This window comes from Theobroma cacao, chromosome 8 (assembly GCF_000208745.1).
Source record: "Theobroma cacao cultivar B97-61/B2 chromosome 8, Criollo_cocoa_genome_V2, whole genome shotgun sequence".
In the NCBI taxonomy this organism is placed as follows: domain Eukaryota; kingdom Viridiplantae; phylum Streptophyta; class Magnoliopsida; order Malvales; family Malvaceae; genus Theobroma; species Theobroma cacao.
The window spans coordinates 5333758-5350536 of NC_030857.1; the positions used below are offsets into that span (position 1 = coordinate 5333758).

General features: G+C 38.0%; 1 protein-coding gene and 1 pseudogene across 1 annotated transcript; both read left to right on the forward strand.

The window, feature by feature from the left end:
• LOC18592167 (MDIS1-interacting receptor like kinase 2) lies at positions 873 to 4394 on the forward strand. The gene is made up of 2 exons (XM_018125480.1): positions 873 to 3678; positions 3809 to 4394. The coding sequence occupies exons 1-2, from the start codon at positions 873 to 875 to the stop codon at positions 4105 to 4107; spliced, it is 3105 nt and encodes a 1034-aa protein (XP_017980969.1). The 3' UTR covers positions 4108 to 4394.
• On the forward strand, positions 6917 to 16695 carry LOC18592168 (annotated as a pseudogene).

Below are 16779 nucleotides of genomic sequence, written 5' to 3' on the forward strand. Positions count from 1 at the left end.
GAATATATTCAAATTGTTTTTGTTTTTTGTTCTTAATGGGGAATAACCAAGTACCTCGTAAGTGCATAGAGAATGAGAAGGCTTCAAGAAATGGAGAATGAAAGGATTCATGCCTAGTGGATGTGGTTGAGAGCGCATTGTAAGTAAAATAATTCAAGCTCAACAAGATATAGAGACAAATTATTAACATCTACTATATATAAGAACGGTAAATTACTAACATCTACTAGCCAAATAAATAAATAAAAACATCTACATCTTTTACTGCAAGTCATATGTAGTCATGTGACATTTTAAAGTCTGCTAGTTTTATTAATGTACAAGAACTTTCTTCTTATCGGAGCATGATAAATCACATTTCCGTTACTAACATGACAACATACTTGGTCGTGAACCAATCCCATCTTGAAGTTCATTAATCACTCGACCCAAGGTACTCATCTCTGACAGAATTACAAATGGGTTGTTGGAAAATGCTTTTGGGCCCAAAACAGGAGAAAGAAATGCTTCTATATTGTGTGATATCTGAATCCAGGGGCTCGTAAAAGAAAAAGACAAAGGAAAACAGAAAGAGAGAGTGCAACATACGTTCAGCCTAAAAGGGGGTAGTGACCGTGAACAACAAGTTCACTACTTGACTTGAGCCGTTCAACGGGCAAACATACATTACTAGCAGACAAAGACTTAAATCCAATTCTTGAACTCGTCAACTTTTCTCACATTGAAAGGACTGACCGGAAATGAAGTCAACCCTGGAGCAAAAATGGGTGAAAGACTTCGTCTAGTTAGTTATGACGTACGGAAAACTGCAATTGTTTATATATATACATCACGTCAAGGTTGTTATTTGCATGCACATCTGTTTTTTAATCATGAAGTTGGTAGCCTTGCTTGTTTCACTACTCTTGTATGTGACTACATTACAATATTCTTCACTTAATGTTGCTTCTGACTCTGCAGCAGAGGCACTGGCACTCCTCAAATGGAAAGCCAGCATTCAAAACCAAAACCAGTCTGTTTTGCCTTCTTGGAATATTTCTACTGCTACTGCACCCAATACTTCCACCCACCTGAAAACAAAAACAAATCCATGTGCTTGGTTTGGAATCCATTGCCGCAATGCTGACACCATTATGAGGATTAACCTCACTGGCTATGGTGTGAAAGGTACGCTCCATACATTTCCATTCTCATCTTTGCCTAATCTTGCAGAATTAGATCTTAGTTTCAATGAACTCTATGGCACAATCCCACCTCAAATCAGTCAGCTCTCTAAAATCACCTACCTTGACTTATCGTCCAATAAGTTGTCCGGGCATATCCCACCTGAAATTGGCCACCTTATACATCTTGAGACCCTCCACCTTGCCGAAAATCGGTTGAATGGCTCAATTCCTCAAGAAATTGGTCAGCTCAAATCGGTTACGGAGCTTACCTTGTCCACCAACAATCTAATTGGTTCCGTTCCTGCTTCTCTTGGTAACTTAAGCCAACTTGTGACCTTATGTCTGGATGATAATTTCCTTTCTAGTCCCATTCCTCCAGAAATGGGAAACATCACGAATTTGTTTGAAGTTCACATGGACACCAACCATCTAACAGGTCCCATCCCTTCCACTTTTGGAAACTTGAAAAAGCTATCTGTGCTTTACATATTTCACAATCATCTTTCTGGATCCATCCCTTCTGAATTAGGGTATATGAAATCTCTCACTGAGATATGTCTTTATCAAAATAATCTATCTGGTTTGATCCCGACCTCATTAGGTGACTTGAGACTCCTTACACGTCTCCAACTTTATGATAATCAACTTTCTGGTCCCATTCCTGAGGAAATAGGAAACTTGAAAGCCCTTGTTTATCTAGAGTTGAGTCAAAATCAACTCAATGGTTCAATTCCTGCTTCATTTGGTAATTTGGGAAACTTAGAAACTTTGTTCCTCCGAGACAACAAACTTTCTGGTTCCATACCTCAAGAAATAGGAAATTTGATGAAATTGACCATGTTGGAATTAGACCATAACCAACTGACCGGCAATTTGCCCCAAAACATTTGCCGTGGTGGAACACTTCGATACTTCACAGCAAATGACAACCATCTTGTGGGGCCAATCCCTGAAGGGTTGAAAAATTGCACGAGCTTGCTTAGAGTCTACCTTGGAGGAAACCGACTAACTGGGAATATATCTGAAGATTTTGGCGTTTATCCCAGCTTAAAATTCATTGACTTAAGTGACAATGAATTTTATGGTGAAGTGTCGTCTAATTGGGGGTTGTGCAAAAGTTTACAGGCCCTATCTATTGCAAGGAACAATATCACTGGCAGAATACCACCTGAGATTGGAAGCTCAAGTCAGGTACATCTCCTCGATCTTTCCTCCAATGATATAGTTGGGGAGATTCCAATGGAAATTGCAAAGTTGACTTCTTTGACTGCGCTTTGTTTGAACGGGAATCAACTTTCTGGTGGTATACCCCTGGAACTAGGACTTTTATCTAACCTTTTATATCTTGACTTGTCTGCAAACCAACTGAGCAAGTCGATCCCTGAAAATATAGAGAATTTGTCCAAATTATACTACTTGAATTTGAGCATCAACAAATTTAACCAAAGAATTCCGATTCAAGTAGGCAAGTTAACTCATCTGAATCTGCTAGATTTGAGTCACAACATGCTTTCAGGGGAGATCCCAGTGGAATTTCATTCTTTGCAGAGCTTGTCGGTTTTAAATCTTTCTTACAACAATCTCTCTGGTGAAATCCCAGCCTCTTTTGAGCTGCTCCATGGCTTGTCCTCTGTTGACATAGCATATAACGAGCTGCAGGGTCCCATTCCCAACAACCAAGCATTTCAAAATGCTTCAATAGAAGCATTACGAGGGAACAAAGGTTTGTGTGGCAATGTTAGCGGGTTGCCACCTTGCACACCTTTTTCTAGGAAGGGTCAAAACCACAAGACCCTCTTCACAGCTTTATTCCCTCTTTTGTCACTTGCTGGTCTCTCAATTTCATCAGTTGCATTGTTTTCCATCTTCAAAAAGAGGAAGAAAAATGCGGACGAAGAACGACAAATCAGTGTGAGTGATGAAACTTTTTTCTCAATATCTTCCTTTAATGGAAAAGTACTATATGAAGAGATCATTAGAGCTACCAAGGATTTCGATGCTCAATATTGCGTCGCGAAGGGAGGCAATGGAAATGTATACAAAGCAGAACTGTCATCGGGTGACACTGTAGCCGTGAAGAAAGTCCATCCATTGCATAGTGGTGAAATGGCAGATCAAAAGCAGTTCCTAAATGAGGTAAGGGCATTAATTGAAATCCGCCATCGAAATATTGTGAAGTTCTACGGTTTTTGTTCCTTTGGAAAGCATTCCTTCTTAGTTTATAAGTACCTCGAAAGGGGTAGCCTGGCTTCTGTTCTAAGGAACGATGAAGAAGCTAAAAAATTGGACTGGGATAAGAGGGTGAATATTGTAAAAGGTGTAGTTAACGCCCTCTCTTATTTGCACCATGACTGTTCACCACCGATTGTTCATCGAGATATAACGAGCAGCAATGTTTTGCTTGATTCGGAGTTTGAAGCTCATGTTTCAGACTTTGGCACTGCTAAGCTTCTCAATCCAGACTCATCCAATTGGACTAATGTTGCTGGAACATACGGATATATTGCACCAGGTGATTTCATTATAGCTTCATAAATGACATAGCATATTTTTAATTAGAGAGATCATGCATCAAGTAATGAGTCAAATGCTTGAGTGTGTGATTACTGTTGTTATTTAACTATTTATCTTTTCCTTTGCAGAGCTTTCCTACACAATGAAAGTGACTGAAAAATGCGATGCGTATAGTTTTGGTGTGCTGGCGTTGGAAGTGATGATGGGGGCGTATCCGGGTGATTTTCTCTCCAATCTATCGCTTTTATCTGCTGAAGTGCACCTTCCACTGAACAATGTGTTGGACCAAAGGCTTTCGCCTCCACTGCCAGAAGTTGAGAACAAACTCGTATCCATCATGAAGGTGGCTTTTTCATGTTTAGATAACAATCCAGAATCTAGACCGACCATGTACACTGTTTCTCAGCTCTTTGCCGACCGAATCTAGTTGGTGCTAGGATCCTTGGATCTACATCTAAGAGGCCACCCTTTAGAAATGTTTGGTAATGATTGAATGTTGTTTGTTTAGTTTTGTGTACGATCAGAGGTAAAAGGACTAGAATTTTGGTACCCTGATGTCATAAACATTTTGGTACTCCAATGAGAGCAGTTTCATACCCTTGTGTGTAACTGTTCATCATTAATTCTATTATAGTAATTGAATACAGAAAAAAATGGTGCCCACCAAGCTACTTGTTCTTAGTTACATGTAAGAATATATATTTCGTTTTGAAAGTTAGGAGCTTCTATTAAATTGTCTGGTTTATCTTTTCTTCATAACTTAATTCACAAAGAGAAGTCTATGTATATCCCCCTATTAGACATTTAGCTAGGGAAGTGAAGCTGAACATTCCAAGGCTTTGAAGGGAACAAATTTAAAGATGACTTTCTCAAGAGGCTAACATCGCTATGCAATTCTGAATTTTCGAACCACTAATGAGCCCAATACCATAATTACTGCAGAATATTTGTCCCTATACCATCTGAATGTTAAAAATTCAATCTCTATATCATAAATTCAATAATTTTTTGTGGAATTTCTCATGTTAACCTGGATCATTTGGGATACAAGAAATGAAATGTTGTGTGGGTGGAAACAAAGAAATCCAGCTAAAGAGTAAAGGCTGTCGAAGTAAGGCCCCTGAATGAAGCCAAAGGGCCACACGAGATGGGCATGGATATGTCTTGGTGGAAGCCTTAGGCCCATGGGAAATACTATTAATGGACTTCTTTTTCCCCTCCCCCAAATTTAGAAATGGACCCTTTAAAGGACTTGCTATCGAATTGTCTAAAGATGAGCGCAAAGAGGGCAAAGCCACGTGAAAATATATTTGGGAAATTTAACAGATGTTTATATCGATGAGTCTGAAATTGTTGATGCCAGTATTTGACATTCAAACGCATCAATTAGAACGGAATATGGTGATTGAAAATGTCGAACACGACCCCTTCTTTCTTTTTCTTTTAAACAAAAATTAAGCAAATACAAAATATATTACAATTCAATTAAGAGCAATAATTTACTTTAAATATGTTTCCATGTTATTCCTAATTAACTCCATTATTAAACACAATTTGCACAGGAAATAGGATATATAACAGTTTAGGTTTCCATGGATCATATATCCATGTTTGAAGTGATCATATATCAACTTTGCAGTTTAATTTCCAAGCAAACAGTCCCTCCTTATGGAACTTTTTTTTTTTTTTTGTACTTAAAGATTGCTACCTATCCATGGAGGATACAGGATAGGTAGCCTTCATTATGGAACTTATTTTCTATATTTCATTTAAAAGTTTTAATCTCATTTTAGCTGTCATTATACTATGTCATATGCTACATCAGAAATTGTAACTCACTTATATTTCTAGGAATAATTAAGTTTAATTAGATGCAATCAATATTGTCTATTTTCAGGTTCAAATAAAGACAGAATACTTCTCCAATACATGCATGGCTATTTACCACGCCATCCAATATGCATTATGCAACTATACAGACTGCATTTCCATAAATAATTAAACTCTGAATTAATTACGCTTCTTTTTTATTCAAAGCTGTGAGTCAGTCTCCTTTGTGAAATAAAGGTCAAACCATACAGATATTAATACGTTTTTATTAGGACTTTTGACTTTCAATCCATCAGTGTATCCACAGTACAAATGTCGGTTTTGCTTTCCCGTTCCTTGTTTATAAACTGAAAACTACATATGCTGGCACAAGCTGCTCAATGATTGGCTCTCCGTAGGAAAGAAATCTACGGTCGGCTCGAAATTTTTGGTCTTAATTAAGTTGCCTTTTCAACTCGTTTTGGTTCAATGACAAATCCCAAGGCTTTTACAGATAAAGCAATTCAGATGTATGTGAAATGTGTTCTGGTTCACTACCTATCAGTTTAAGATTGCAAAACATGGTGGACAAGGAAAACTAGATATGCTGATGTAGGAAATAAAATTATATGGAAAGTTTAGAACTTGGAATTTGATGATAATATAATAACATTACAAATAAATGGTGATGCATATCCCCCGGTGCTATAGATGGGTTAATTAGGGTTGAGAAACAGAGGCATTGGGTGCACACACACAAGAATTTTCCTTACTGGCATAAATGACATTTAATATAAGATCTAGGATGAGGGACAAAAAAAACCCTTTGAATGGTATCTATTCTAGAATTTATAGAAAGGTCTATTTTTATGAATAAATTTCGTATTAGATATGTTCGTGTTTGCATCATATATATAATAAGGTTTTCTAAATTAAATCATGTTAGGTTTTGGACCATGTTTTCGAGTCACAAAATTAGATATTTGCCACCTTAGCAAGAAAGGAAATTCTAAATTCTTCACTGTTGATTAAGATTGTTTGATTTGGTTTGCTTTTAAATTGTTTTTTCTTGAAGTTATAATCTTTAATTATTTTGAATTTTATTTCTTATACAATATAAATCATTAAAAAATATAAAAGGTATATTATTAACTGTAATATGTATTTTTTTCATACAGGATATTAATGATCAAAATTTTTGAATTGATGTATTTTACATTGTGTCTGTTAAAAGAATATTAAATTAAATAGATTTTAGCAAATCTGCAAATGGGAATGGACTTGTTTTCACGAAATTAGTCAACTATGAAAGCTACTCGCAACCACTTAAATTTAAAGTCCATTAACGTTATTAAGTGCCTAAAATCCAACAATACTGTTGGAGTATTTTGACCCCAAGCTTTCAATAAGTACCTCTCCATGCAGCTATGTATTCTTATTCGTTTGATTCCATAACCCTTCTGATGGCATCCTCTGTTCAGAAACTATTGCTTGTAATCTATTTCTTTGTCTTCCTTTCAATTTATCTTCTCTCCCCAACTTCTTCCTTAGCTGCTATAGCTGGAGATCAAGAAATAGAGGCAGCGAAGGAAGCAAGGGCTCTTCTAAAATGGAAAAGTAGTCTTGATAACCAAAGCCAATCTATTCTGTCTTCATGGAATGGAAGCAATCCTTGCAATTGGGTTGGAATTGCTTGTAACAATGATGGCAGCGTCACCAATATCAGCCTAGGAAATTATAGTTTAAAAGGTACACTTCATTTTTTCAACTTCTGGTCTTTTCCCAACTTAGTTAGATTGGAGCTTCGGAAAAACTTACTTTTTGGAACCATTCCCTCATATATTGGTAATCTTTCCAAACTCTCCTTCCTTGATTTGGCTTACAATGGTCTTTCTGGAAGTATTCCATCAGAACAAAGCCTCTTTTCAAGTCTTGGCCACATTTCCTTGGATCATAACAATATAAGTGGCACCATCCCGCAAGAAATAGGGAAGTTGAGATCACTTTCTCAACTCATTTTGCATGAAAACAAACTCACAGGTAATATCCCTTCTTCTATGGGGAATTTGAGCAACTTGGTTAATCTATATCTTGGTGACAATGAACTCTCTGGCTCCATACCTGAAGAATTAGGGATGCTAAGATCTCTTGACTTGTTTGATTTAGTAAGGAACCATCTTACTGGTACCATCCCTTCTTCCATATGTAACATAACCAAGTTATCATTCCTTTACCTCTTTAGCAACGAACTTTCTGGTCCCATTCCCGCAAAGTTAGGAATGCTTAGATCTGTCCATCAGCTTCAACTGTGGAATAATAGTCTCACTGGTAAAATTCCTGATTCCATAGGAAACTTAAGCAACATGGACCGACTTCACCTTTTTATGAACGAGCTTTCTGGTCCGATTCCTTCAGGAATAAACATTACCCATTTCAAAAGTTTTCAATTAGCTGAGAATGAATTGACTGGAAATTTACCTGAAAACATATGCCTTGGTGGATTGCTTGAGATACTCACTGTAGAAAACAACCATTTTTCAGGTCCCATACCAGAGACATTGAAAAATTACACCAGCTTAATAAGAATTAGGCTTGAACAAAATCAGCTCAGTGGAGACATAGCTGAAGGCACCTTTCAAAAAAAAAAAAAACATAGCTGAAGGTTTTGGCACGTATCCAAACTTGAATTACATTGATTTAAGTTATAACCAACTGTTTGGAGAGCTATCTGACAACTGGGGACAATGCCACAATTTGACAAGCTCGAAATCTTCCAATAATAACATCTCTGGTCAAATACCACCTAACCTTGGGGAAGCACGTTAGCTACAAATACTTGATCTCTCCTTAAATCATCTAACAGGGGAGATTCCAACGCAACTTGGAAGGTTGATATCATTGACCATCCTTTTGCTTGATGATAACCTGTTGTCAAGTAGCATTCCCCTGGAAATTCAGATGCTATCTGATAAGGCCTCGCAGCAAACGGTATGAGTGCTTCAATTCCCAGTCAACTAGGAAAGTGCTCGAATCTAATTTACTTGAATTTAAGTAGGAACAAATTTAATGAAGATATCCCCTCTGAGATTGGCAAATTGCAATTCCTCCAAATTCTTGATCTTACTCATAACATTTTGGCAGGAAAGCTACCGTCTCAGCTTGCACAACTGCAACGATTGGAGACATTAAATCTTTCCCACAACAGAATTTTTGGCTCTATTCCATCTACTTTTGACAACATGTTGAGTTTGACATCTGTTGATATATCCTATAATCAGTTTGAAGGTCGTCTTCAAAATTCTAAAGCCTTTAGCAAGGCTCCATTTGAATCATTGAGAAATAGCAAGGACTTGTGTGGAGATTCCCTGATTTGAACCCTTGCCCGTTGACAAGCCAAGATCCCCGAGGAAGAAAGGGGAACAGAGTCCTATTGATCTTAGTTCTACTCTTTGGCTGTCTAGCTCTTTTATTAATCATAGTTGGAATACCGTTATTTCTTGGAAAAGACTTAGGGACAAAGAAAATGAATCAAGAGAAGAGCAGATCACAATATGGAGCTACGATGGAAAACTGGAGCATTCCGACATCTTTAAAGCAACCGAAGGATTTGACTCAAAAACATTGTATTGGAGTAGGAGGATTTGGAAGTTTATACAAAGCTGAGCTGAACAGGTCAAGTCCTTGCCATTAAGAAACTTCACACACCACCAGAAGCTGGAATGACCATTCTAAAAGCTTTTACAAGTGAGGTTCATGTGTTAACTGAGATACGACATCGCAACATTGTGAAGCTTTATGGTATTTGTTGGCATCCACAATACTGTTTGTTGGCTTGTGAGTTCTTTGAAGATGGGAGCTTGGCAATGTTGCTAAGCAGTGAGGAAAAAGCAATGAAGTTCGATTGGATCAAAAGGATGAATGTTATAAAGTGTGTGTCATATGCCTTATCCTACATGCATCATGATTGCTCCGTTCCGGTAGTCCACCGGGACATATCAAGCAAAAATGGTCTCCTGGACTTGGAATACGAGGCTCACATCTCTGACTTTGGCACTGCCAGCCTTCTAAAACCTGACTCATCCAACTGGACTTCTTTTGCTGGCACCTTGGGATACTCAGCCCCAGGTCTTTAAAATGTATCAATGTAGGAGCCTGCATGAACCTGGATAATAAACATGTAGCATACATCAAATCTGGTCTAGTTGCTGTCAAATACAACAATGAACCTATCAGACTTCTGTAAATTGAACCATCAGCTGCTGCAGAACCATCCTTTTTACAAAGTTTATCTCCAAAAGCCAATGGAGTTGCTACAGCCTTACAAGTTGACATATTGAACTTCTTTAACGGATCTTTGGCATACTTAGTCTGATGTAACCACACTTTCTCACCAGTTTGCAGAATCTCCATACCTAAGAAATAAGTCATTAATCCCAGGTCTGTCATTTCAAAATCTTTCATCATCTGGCTTTTAAAATCAATCAATGAATCACCATCAGATCCAGTGATTAGTAAGTCATCTACATATACAGCAACAATTAACTTTGCAGTACCATCAGATATCTTCACATTCAAAGTCGATTCATTTGTGCTTTTCAGTAGACCTTGACTGGAAAAATAAGCATCTATCCTGTCATACCAGGCCCTAGGTGCCTGTTTTAAACCGTATAATGCCTTAACCAGTTTACAAACCTTGTCCTCTGCCCCTGGTACAACATACCCCTCAGGTTGCTCCACAAAAACATCTTCAGACAGATTACCATTTAGAAAAGCAGACTTTACATCTAAATGATATATCTTCCACCCATCTTTGGCAGCTAATGCAGCAAGCATTCTGATAGTGTCATGTCTGGCAACCGGTGCAAAGGTTTTCAGATAATCAACTCCATAAATCTGAGCATATCCCTTAACAACCAATCTGGCTTTGTTTTTGTTTATCGAGCCATCAGGATTCAGTTTAGTTCTGAATATCCATTTGACTCCTATTGTCTTGTGATCTGTTGGTCTATCCACAAGTAACCAGGTATTATTTTTCTTTGTCATGGAGATTTCAGCATTCATAGCATTTCTCCAGTTTTCATCCACCACAGCTTCAGAATAAGTGACAGGATCAACAACAGCAAGATTACATCTGCTGTATATATCCTTCAGTGTCCTTGTTCCTCTCACAGCCTTACTTTCATCCTCAACATCAGAATCATCACTATCAACCAGTGGTTGATGATTTTCTACATCATGAATACCAGAAACAGATTCTACAATCTTCTTATCCCAATTCCAGCAATGACTTTCATCGAAGACCACATCCCTGCTTAAAACCACCTTGTTTGCATCTAAATCATATAACCTATAACCCTTGGATTTGTCACTATATCCAATATGCACAGCAGTATAAGCTTTGACATCAAATTTAGACCTCTTTACATCAGGAATTCGAGCATAGCACATACAACCAAAGACTTTAAAGTGAGTGACAGAGGGCTTTTGTCCATACCAGATCTCAAAAGGAGTTTTAAACACCAATGCCTTAATGATGCTTCTGTTCTGAATGTAGTTCGCAGTGTTAACTGCCTCAGCCCAAAACTTCATAGGAAGATTACACTGTAGTAACAAACACCTTGCCATATCAGCAATTGTTCTGTTCTTCTTTTCAGCCTTACCATTCTGCTGTGGACTATAAGCAACAGTTAACTGATGGTGAATCCCAGCTGTTGACAGATGCTTCTCAAATTCATTTGAAGTGTATTCAGCTCCATTATCAGTCCTTAGCACCTTGATGTTTAGACTAGTAAAGTTCTCAGCCTGTGCTTTGAACTCAGAAAAACTCTTTATAGCTTCTGACTTATTTTTCAAGAAGTAAATCCAACAGTAACTAGAGAAATCATCAATAAATAGGATATAATACCTACTTCCACTCAATGAGAGATTCTTCATAGGACCACTCAGGTCAATATGAACTAGCTCCAACTTTTTTGTGGCTCTCCAACTACTCTCCTTAGGAAAAGGTTTCCTGGTCTGCTTTCCAAGCTAACAAACATCACACAACTTCTCTGGTTTAACAATGTTAGGCAGACCTATTACAAGTTCTTTTGAATTCATTGTTGACAGTGAATTATAATTCACATGACCAACACGTTTATGCCACAATTCAGATGAATCTTTCTCAACATAGAGAGCTATCTGCTTAGTTTCAGACAACTTCATAGGATAACATTTATTCTTCATGCTCACTGTTAACAATTCAACACCAGCAGGATCGAATATAGTGCAATGCCTATCTTTAAACAATAATGCATAACCATTGTCATCTAATTGACCTACACTAAGTAGGTTCTGATCAGCTTCAGGCACATAATGCACATCATGCACAAACTTCATTCCAGATGCAGTTTTCACTCCTATGGTGCCTACTCCAAGAATCTTCATGTAGAAACCATTACCTATTTTCACACGAGCCTTATAGCTTTTATCAAGCTCAGTAAAGAGATTAACATTACCTGTCAAATGATTTGAGCAGCCACTGTCAATCAGCCAAATGCTCTTCTCAGCAATCTCATCATCTGCCTTAGCCATAAACAATACCTCCTCAGATTCTTCTTTTTCTTCAGCCACTGCAGCCTTGCCCTTAACTTCTTGTTTCTTGGCTTTGCATACCTTCTCCACATGTCCAAGTTGCTGGCAAGATCGACACCTCACATGAGGTCTATACCAACAATACTTTGGAGTATGATTGGTCTTTTTACAGTGAGTACAGGGAGGAAATTTGTCATGATTCTTCCCTTGTTTTGCAGATCCAGCATTAGTGCCTTTAGCACTGTTCTTCTTAGAGCTTTCAGATTTAGCTCTCAAACCCTTAGTTTTAGCTACTAAGGCATTCTCAATAGAGTCTTCATCCTTGAGAGCTTTTCTCTACTCAAAAGCCAATAGAGTAGAGATCAACTCCTTCACTGAGATCTTAGTCAGATCTTTTGAATCCTCCAGTGAAGTCACCTTTGATTCAAACTTGTCTAACATACTCACTAATATTTTGTTGACCATCCTCTAATCAGTAACTTCTTGTCCCAGCATTCTGAGCTGATTCACCAGCTTCAACATCTTATCCGTATACTCTTGAATACCCTCATCTTCCTTCATCTTTATTACCTCAAATTGTCTCAACAAATTCATAATCTGCAGCACCTTTGATCTGTCATTGCCTTGATATTCTTCTCTTATGCTCTCCCAAACTTGCTTAGGATCCTCCAGATGCATAATCTTACCAAAGATCGACTCTGACACAGCTGCTTGCAGGCTAATCAAAGCCTTGTATCTCTTTGCAACTTCCTCCGAGTGTTGCTTAATCTGGGCTAGAGTCGAATTAGCATGGCTTTGAACAAGCATCTCACTAGATTCCACCACATCCCACAGATCGAATGCCTTGAGATATGATCTCATCTTCACTGCCCATAAAGGATAATTAACACCAGTAAACATAGGAGGTGCGGCTACACTAAATCCAGTTGTAGACATTTTGAATTTGATGATGCTTCGATCAAAAACAAGTGTTACAGGTCCCTTGAGAAGACGAGCTCTGATACCATGTAAAAGAATGTGAGATTTATTAACAATAGCTGAGTAAGAAAGATGAAGAAAGAGAAGAACAGAGCATCAGCTAAAAGAAAATTGGGAATTTCATTGATCAACAGGATATTACCAGATGACAGCTACAAAACAAATTTATACTCATTACTAAGTAATTCCTTAGATGTAGCCTCGAGAAAACAAAACCCAACAAAAAAACAAGCATATGACCGTTGGACTAACAAAATGACACTCATGAAAAGCGTTTTACAAGAAAAAATTAAAAAGCTAGTGAAACGATACTAATGGCATCGTTTCACAAACTTAAAACATTTAAGTGCCTCCGTTTTATTTAGCTTGAACATTCGTTTAAAAAAACAGTTACTGCAGTTGCTTTCCTCCAACCTTCAACAGCAGACTTTAGCAGCAGATTACTCCTTCAGCAGTAGATTACTCCAGATTGAAGATTACTCCTTCAGCAGCAGATTACTCCAGATTGAAGGTCACTTTCCAACACAGTTCTCACTTTTTGCTTCCTTTTCCTGTATCGTTTTTCTCCCTACAAAGGTGGTGTTGGTGGCTTTCCCTCTCTTCATTTAAGTTGCAAATTGTAATGCTAAGGCGCATGGCTGGCTTTGTTCTGGTTTCTGTTGACCGATAACATTAGTTTTAGACTTTTTTTTTTTTGAAAAGCATAGGTGAACTTTGATAAATAACAAGTACAAAAGCATTCCTTTACAGGGGTACATCTGCAACAAAATCAAAACCCAAGAGATAATGGGAGCAATACCCCTACTGGATAAATCCACTACTCCCTCACAAGACTTCCCCTCACTTAAAACAAAATATTGAAAGAAAATAGCCCACGGCTCTATAAACATCCTTAGGGCATCAACCAGCATTCCTTAACGTCCTAACCTCGAAATCCTATACATTTGTAAAGCCATTCAGAACCCTCTTGAACCAAATCAACTAACCACATAATAGTCCAAACACATTAAACAAACACTAAGGGATCTAAAATTATAAGACCTTCTACACCTATAACCTAGCTCCTTTCTGCAAGTTCTCATCCGGAATCCACAAAAATCAACAATAAACAAAACCAAACATATTGAAATATTCGAATAATATCATACTGAAGTTGCACATCTTGCTTAGCCATATTATCAGCTCTCTCATTCGCTTCACGCATGACATGTCTAATCGTCCAACCATTTAATTCCTCCTTCATCCTTTCCATTTGAATCAGTCACTTCCTCATTCTCTAGAGAGCCATATCTGGTTGCTTAGTCCACTTAACCGCATTGCTTGAATCGCTTTCAATGCATAGTGAATTTGTCATTTTTCCACCTAGAAGTAGAGAAGATCACAAATGCTTCCCTCACAGCTAAGATCTCCGCAAGGTTAGCGTCAACTGATCCTATTGGCTTTGAGAATGTCCCTTTCACCACACCGTTACAATCTCTGAGGATGCCTCCAATTCCAGCTGGACCCGGGCTTCCTCTCGTTGCTCCATCCACGTTAAATTTCATTTGGCCTGGTTTCGACATCTCCCACTTAATTTGTTTCCTCCCTAGCATTGATTTCCCATTCAAACTTTGGATTGGAGGCTGTTTGTAAATATCTAACATTGATGAAAAGTCCCTTGGCAATTTGGCATTGGCCCAAGCTGCCACCTTAACCTTGACCAATTGGAGGCATTGTTCTGCATCCCATTCTTTACCGTTAAAGGTTCATTCATTTCTGAATTTCCAAATAGACCACACTATAGCAAAGTAGGCCATCTTCCATATTCTATTATCAAAGTCCCCAGGTTGGAACCCATTCCATGCTTCAAAGAAGTCTTTATTCGTTTTCGGAGAAGTCCATGTAACACCCTAACTCTTACACCAACCCATCCATATTTTCCAAATCTTCATACATTCAACAAAAAGATGGTTACAAGTTTCTCGATCCAAATTACACAAGACACAAAGCAAAGAACTATTCAATTGAATACCTCTTTTGACTAACTCCTCCTTTAGCCCTATCTTACCCAAAAGCATTTGCCACATAAAAAGCTCCACTCTCAAGGGAGCTAATTTCGCCCACACAAGTTTCCAAATCCCATCAGTAGAATCAATGGAAGACAAAGTATACTTACAAAAACATTTAAATGTGTATTTTCCACTAGGCTCCCTTTTCCAAATCACCTCATCCTTGAAATCCTTGCTAAGCTGCTGTTCTTGGAGCATACCTTGCAGATGCGCCCACTGTTTAATCTCCCAATCAAATAATTGTCTCCTAGTCTCCACCTTCCACTCCCAACTCCCCTCCACCCAATTCCCAAATTCTGCGACCTTACCATACTTATTCACGAGATTAGTTTTAGACTTTGTCTTATGGGATGTCGCTATCAGCTTAACATTTTATTATCATCTTGTTTTTTCTTGTAGATTTCTCTGCTTTACAATCTAGAGGCACATAACTGAAGCTGATACATTAAGTTAGTAATTTGTATTGATAAACATGACATAATTTGAGTGTTCGAGTTCCCTGGCTACTTTATTTTAGCAGGAAAATTAGGGATTGCTGGGGCTCTGGAATTTACAAGGAGCTGCTGATCCCCAGGGCCCTTGGAATTTCCAAATTTTCTCAGCTATTTTCAGTACCCTATTCCATAGTTGAAGCTATAGACGTGAATTCGCTAGCTGAAAATGAAGATTAGCATATTCTTCTGAACAGGAGCAGTATATAGTTATTCTTGGTGCCCAGTTTGGGACCTTAGGTTGTATTCTTTCAACTTGATTGGGAATAAAATTAAATTTATCAACAAGAACGTTATTACAACTATGAGTTTAAAAATTAGTATTGCCTACTCTTAGAAAATATACATGACACCAGCAATCAATGATCATCTCTTTCTTTGCAGAGCTTGCATATACAATGGAAGTGAATGAAAAATGTGATGTTGATAGCTTCGAAGTGGTGGCACTAGAAATTATAACGGGAAGATATCCAGGTGATCTAATTTCATCTCTATCATCCTCAACTTACTATCATTTGCTATTAAAGGATCTCCTGGACCAGCGCATCTCACCTCCAGCAAATCAAATGGTGGCAAATATTGTCTTTCTCATCAAGGCACTTTTCTTATGCTTACATAGCAATCCACAATCCCGGCCAACCATGCAACAAGTTTCCCAATATCTATCAATTCCGCGACCAGATTTCCTGGAGCAATTCCATATGTTGACATTAGGGGAGGTGCTTGGTCTTGAAGCTGAAGCCTCAACTTCCTGAATATTGGCTACAATGAGCCACTAATTATAAGGAATCGTCAGTTAAAGGCCAGTGAGAAACTTATCTATATGTTTTTCTGGAATGATATTGCTTTCAGTGTACAATGTTTTGATTCTAAAATCGGACTCCAAAATAATTCTGGTGAAAAACCCAAGCTGAAAGTGAGGTGTTTCAAGAGTTTGGCACAGCTGGGCTTGTGAATCTGAGGCCTGACTCATCTCTTTGGCTTCCTATTTGCTGGTTGCGTTAGATACATCTTGTGACCTGGTTTCAGTCGGTGCTCTAATTTTACTAATTCATTACCCTGAGTTTTCACCAGCAACCTATATAAGTGCCATTGCCATGCTTTGCAATCATATTTTGTACCTTGGTTTGATCCAATGTAGCAAGGCAACGCCAGGCATCTGAATTTGACTTCCTAACACGGGCAACAAGTTTAGAAACT

What these genes read in the sequence shown, in the direction of transcription:
- LOC18592167 (XM_018125480.1), top strand. Translation starts at nt 873, where the DNA reads ATGAAGTTGGTAGCCTTGCTTGTTTCACTACTCTTGTATGTGACTACA. An exon ending in ATACGGATATATTGCACCAG is followed by an intron (nt 3,679 to 3,808) that starts GTGATTTCATTA and finishes TTTCCTTTGCAG; the next exon opens with AGCTTTCCTACACAATGAAA.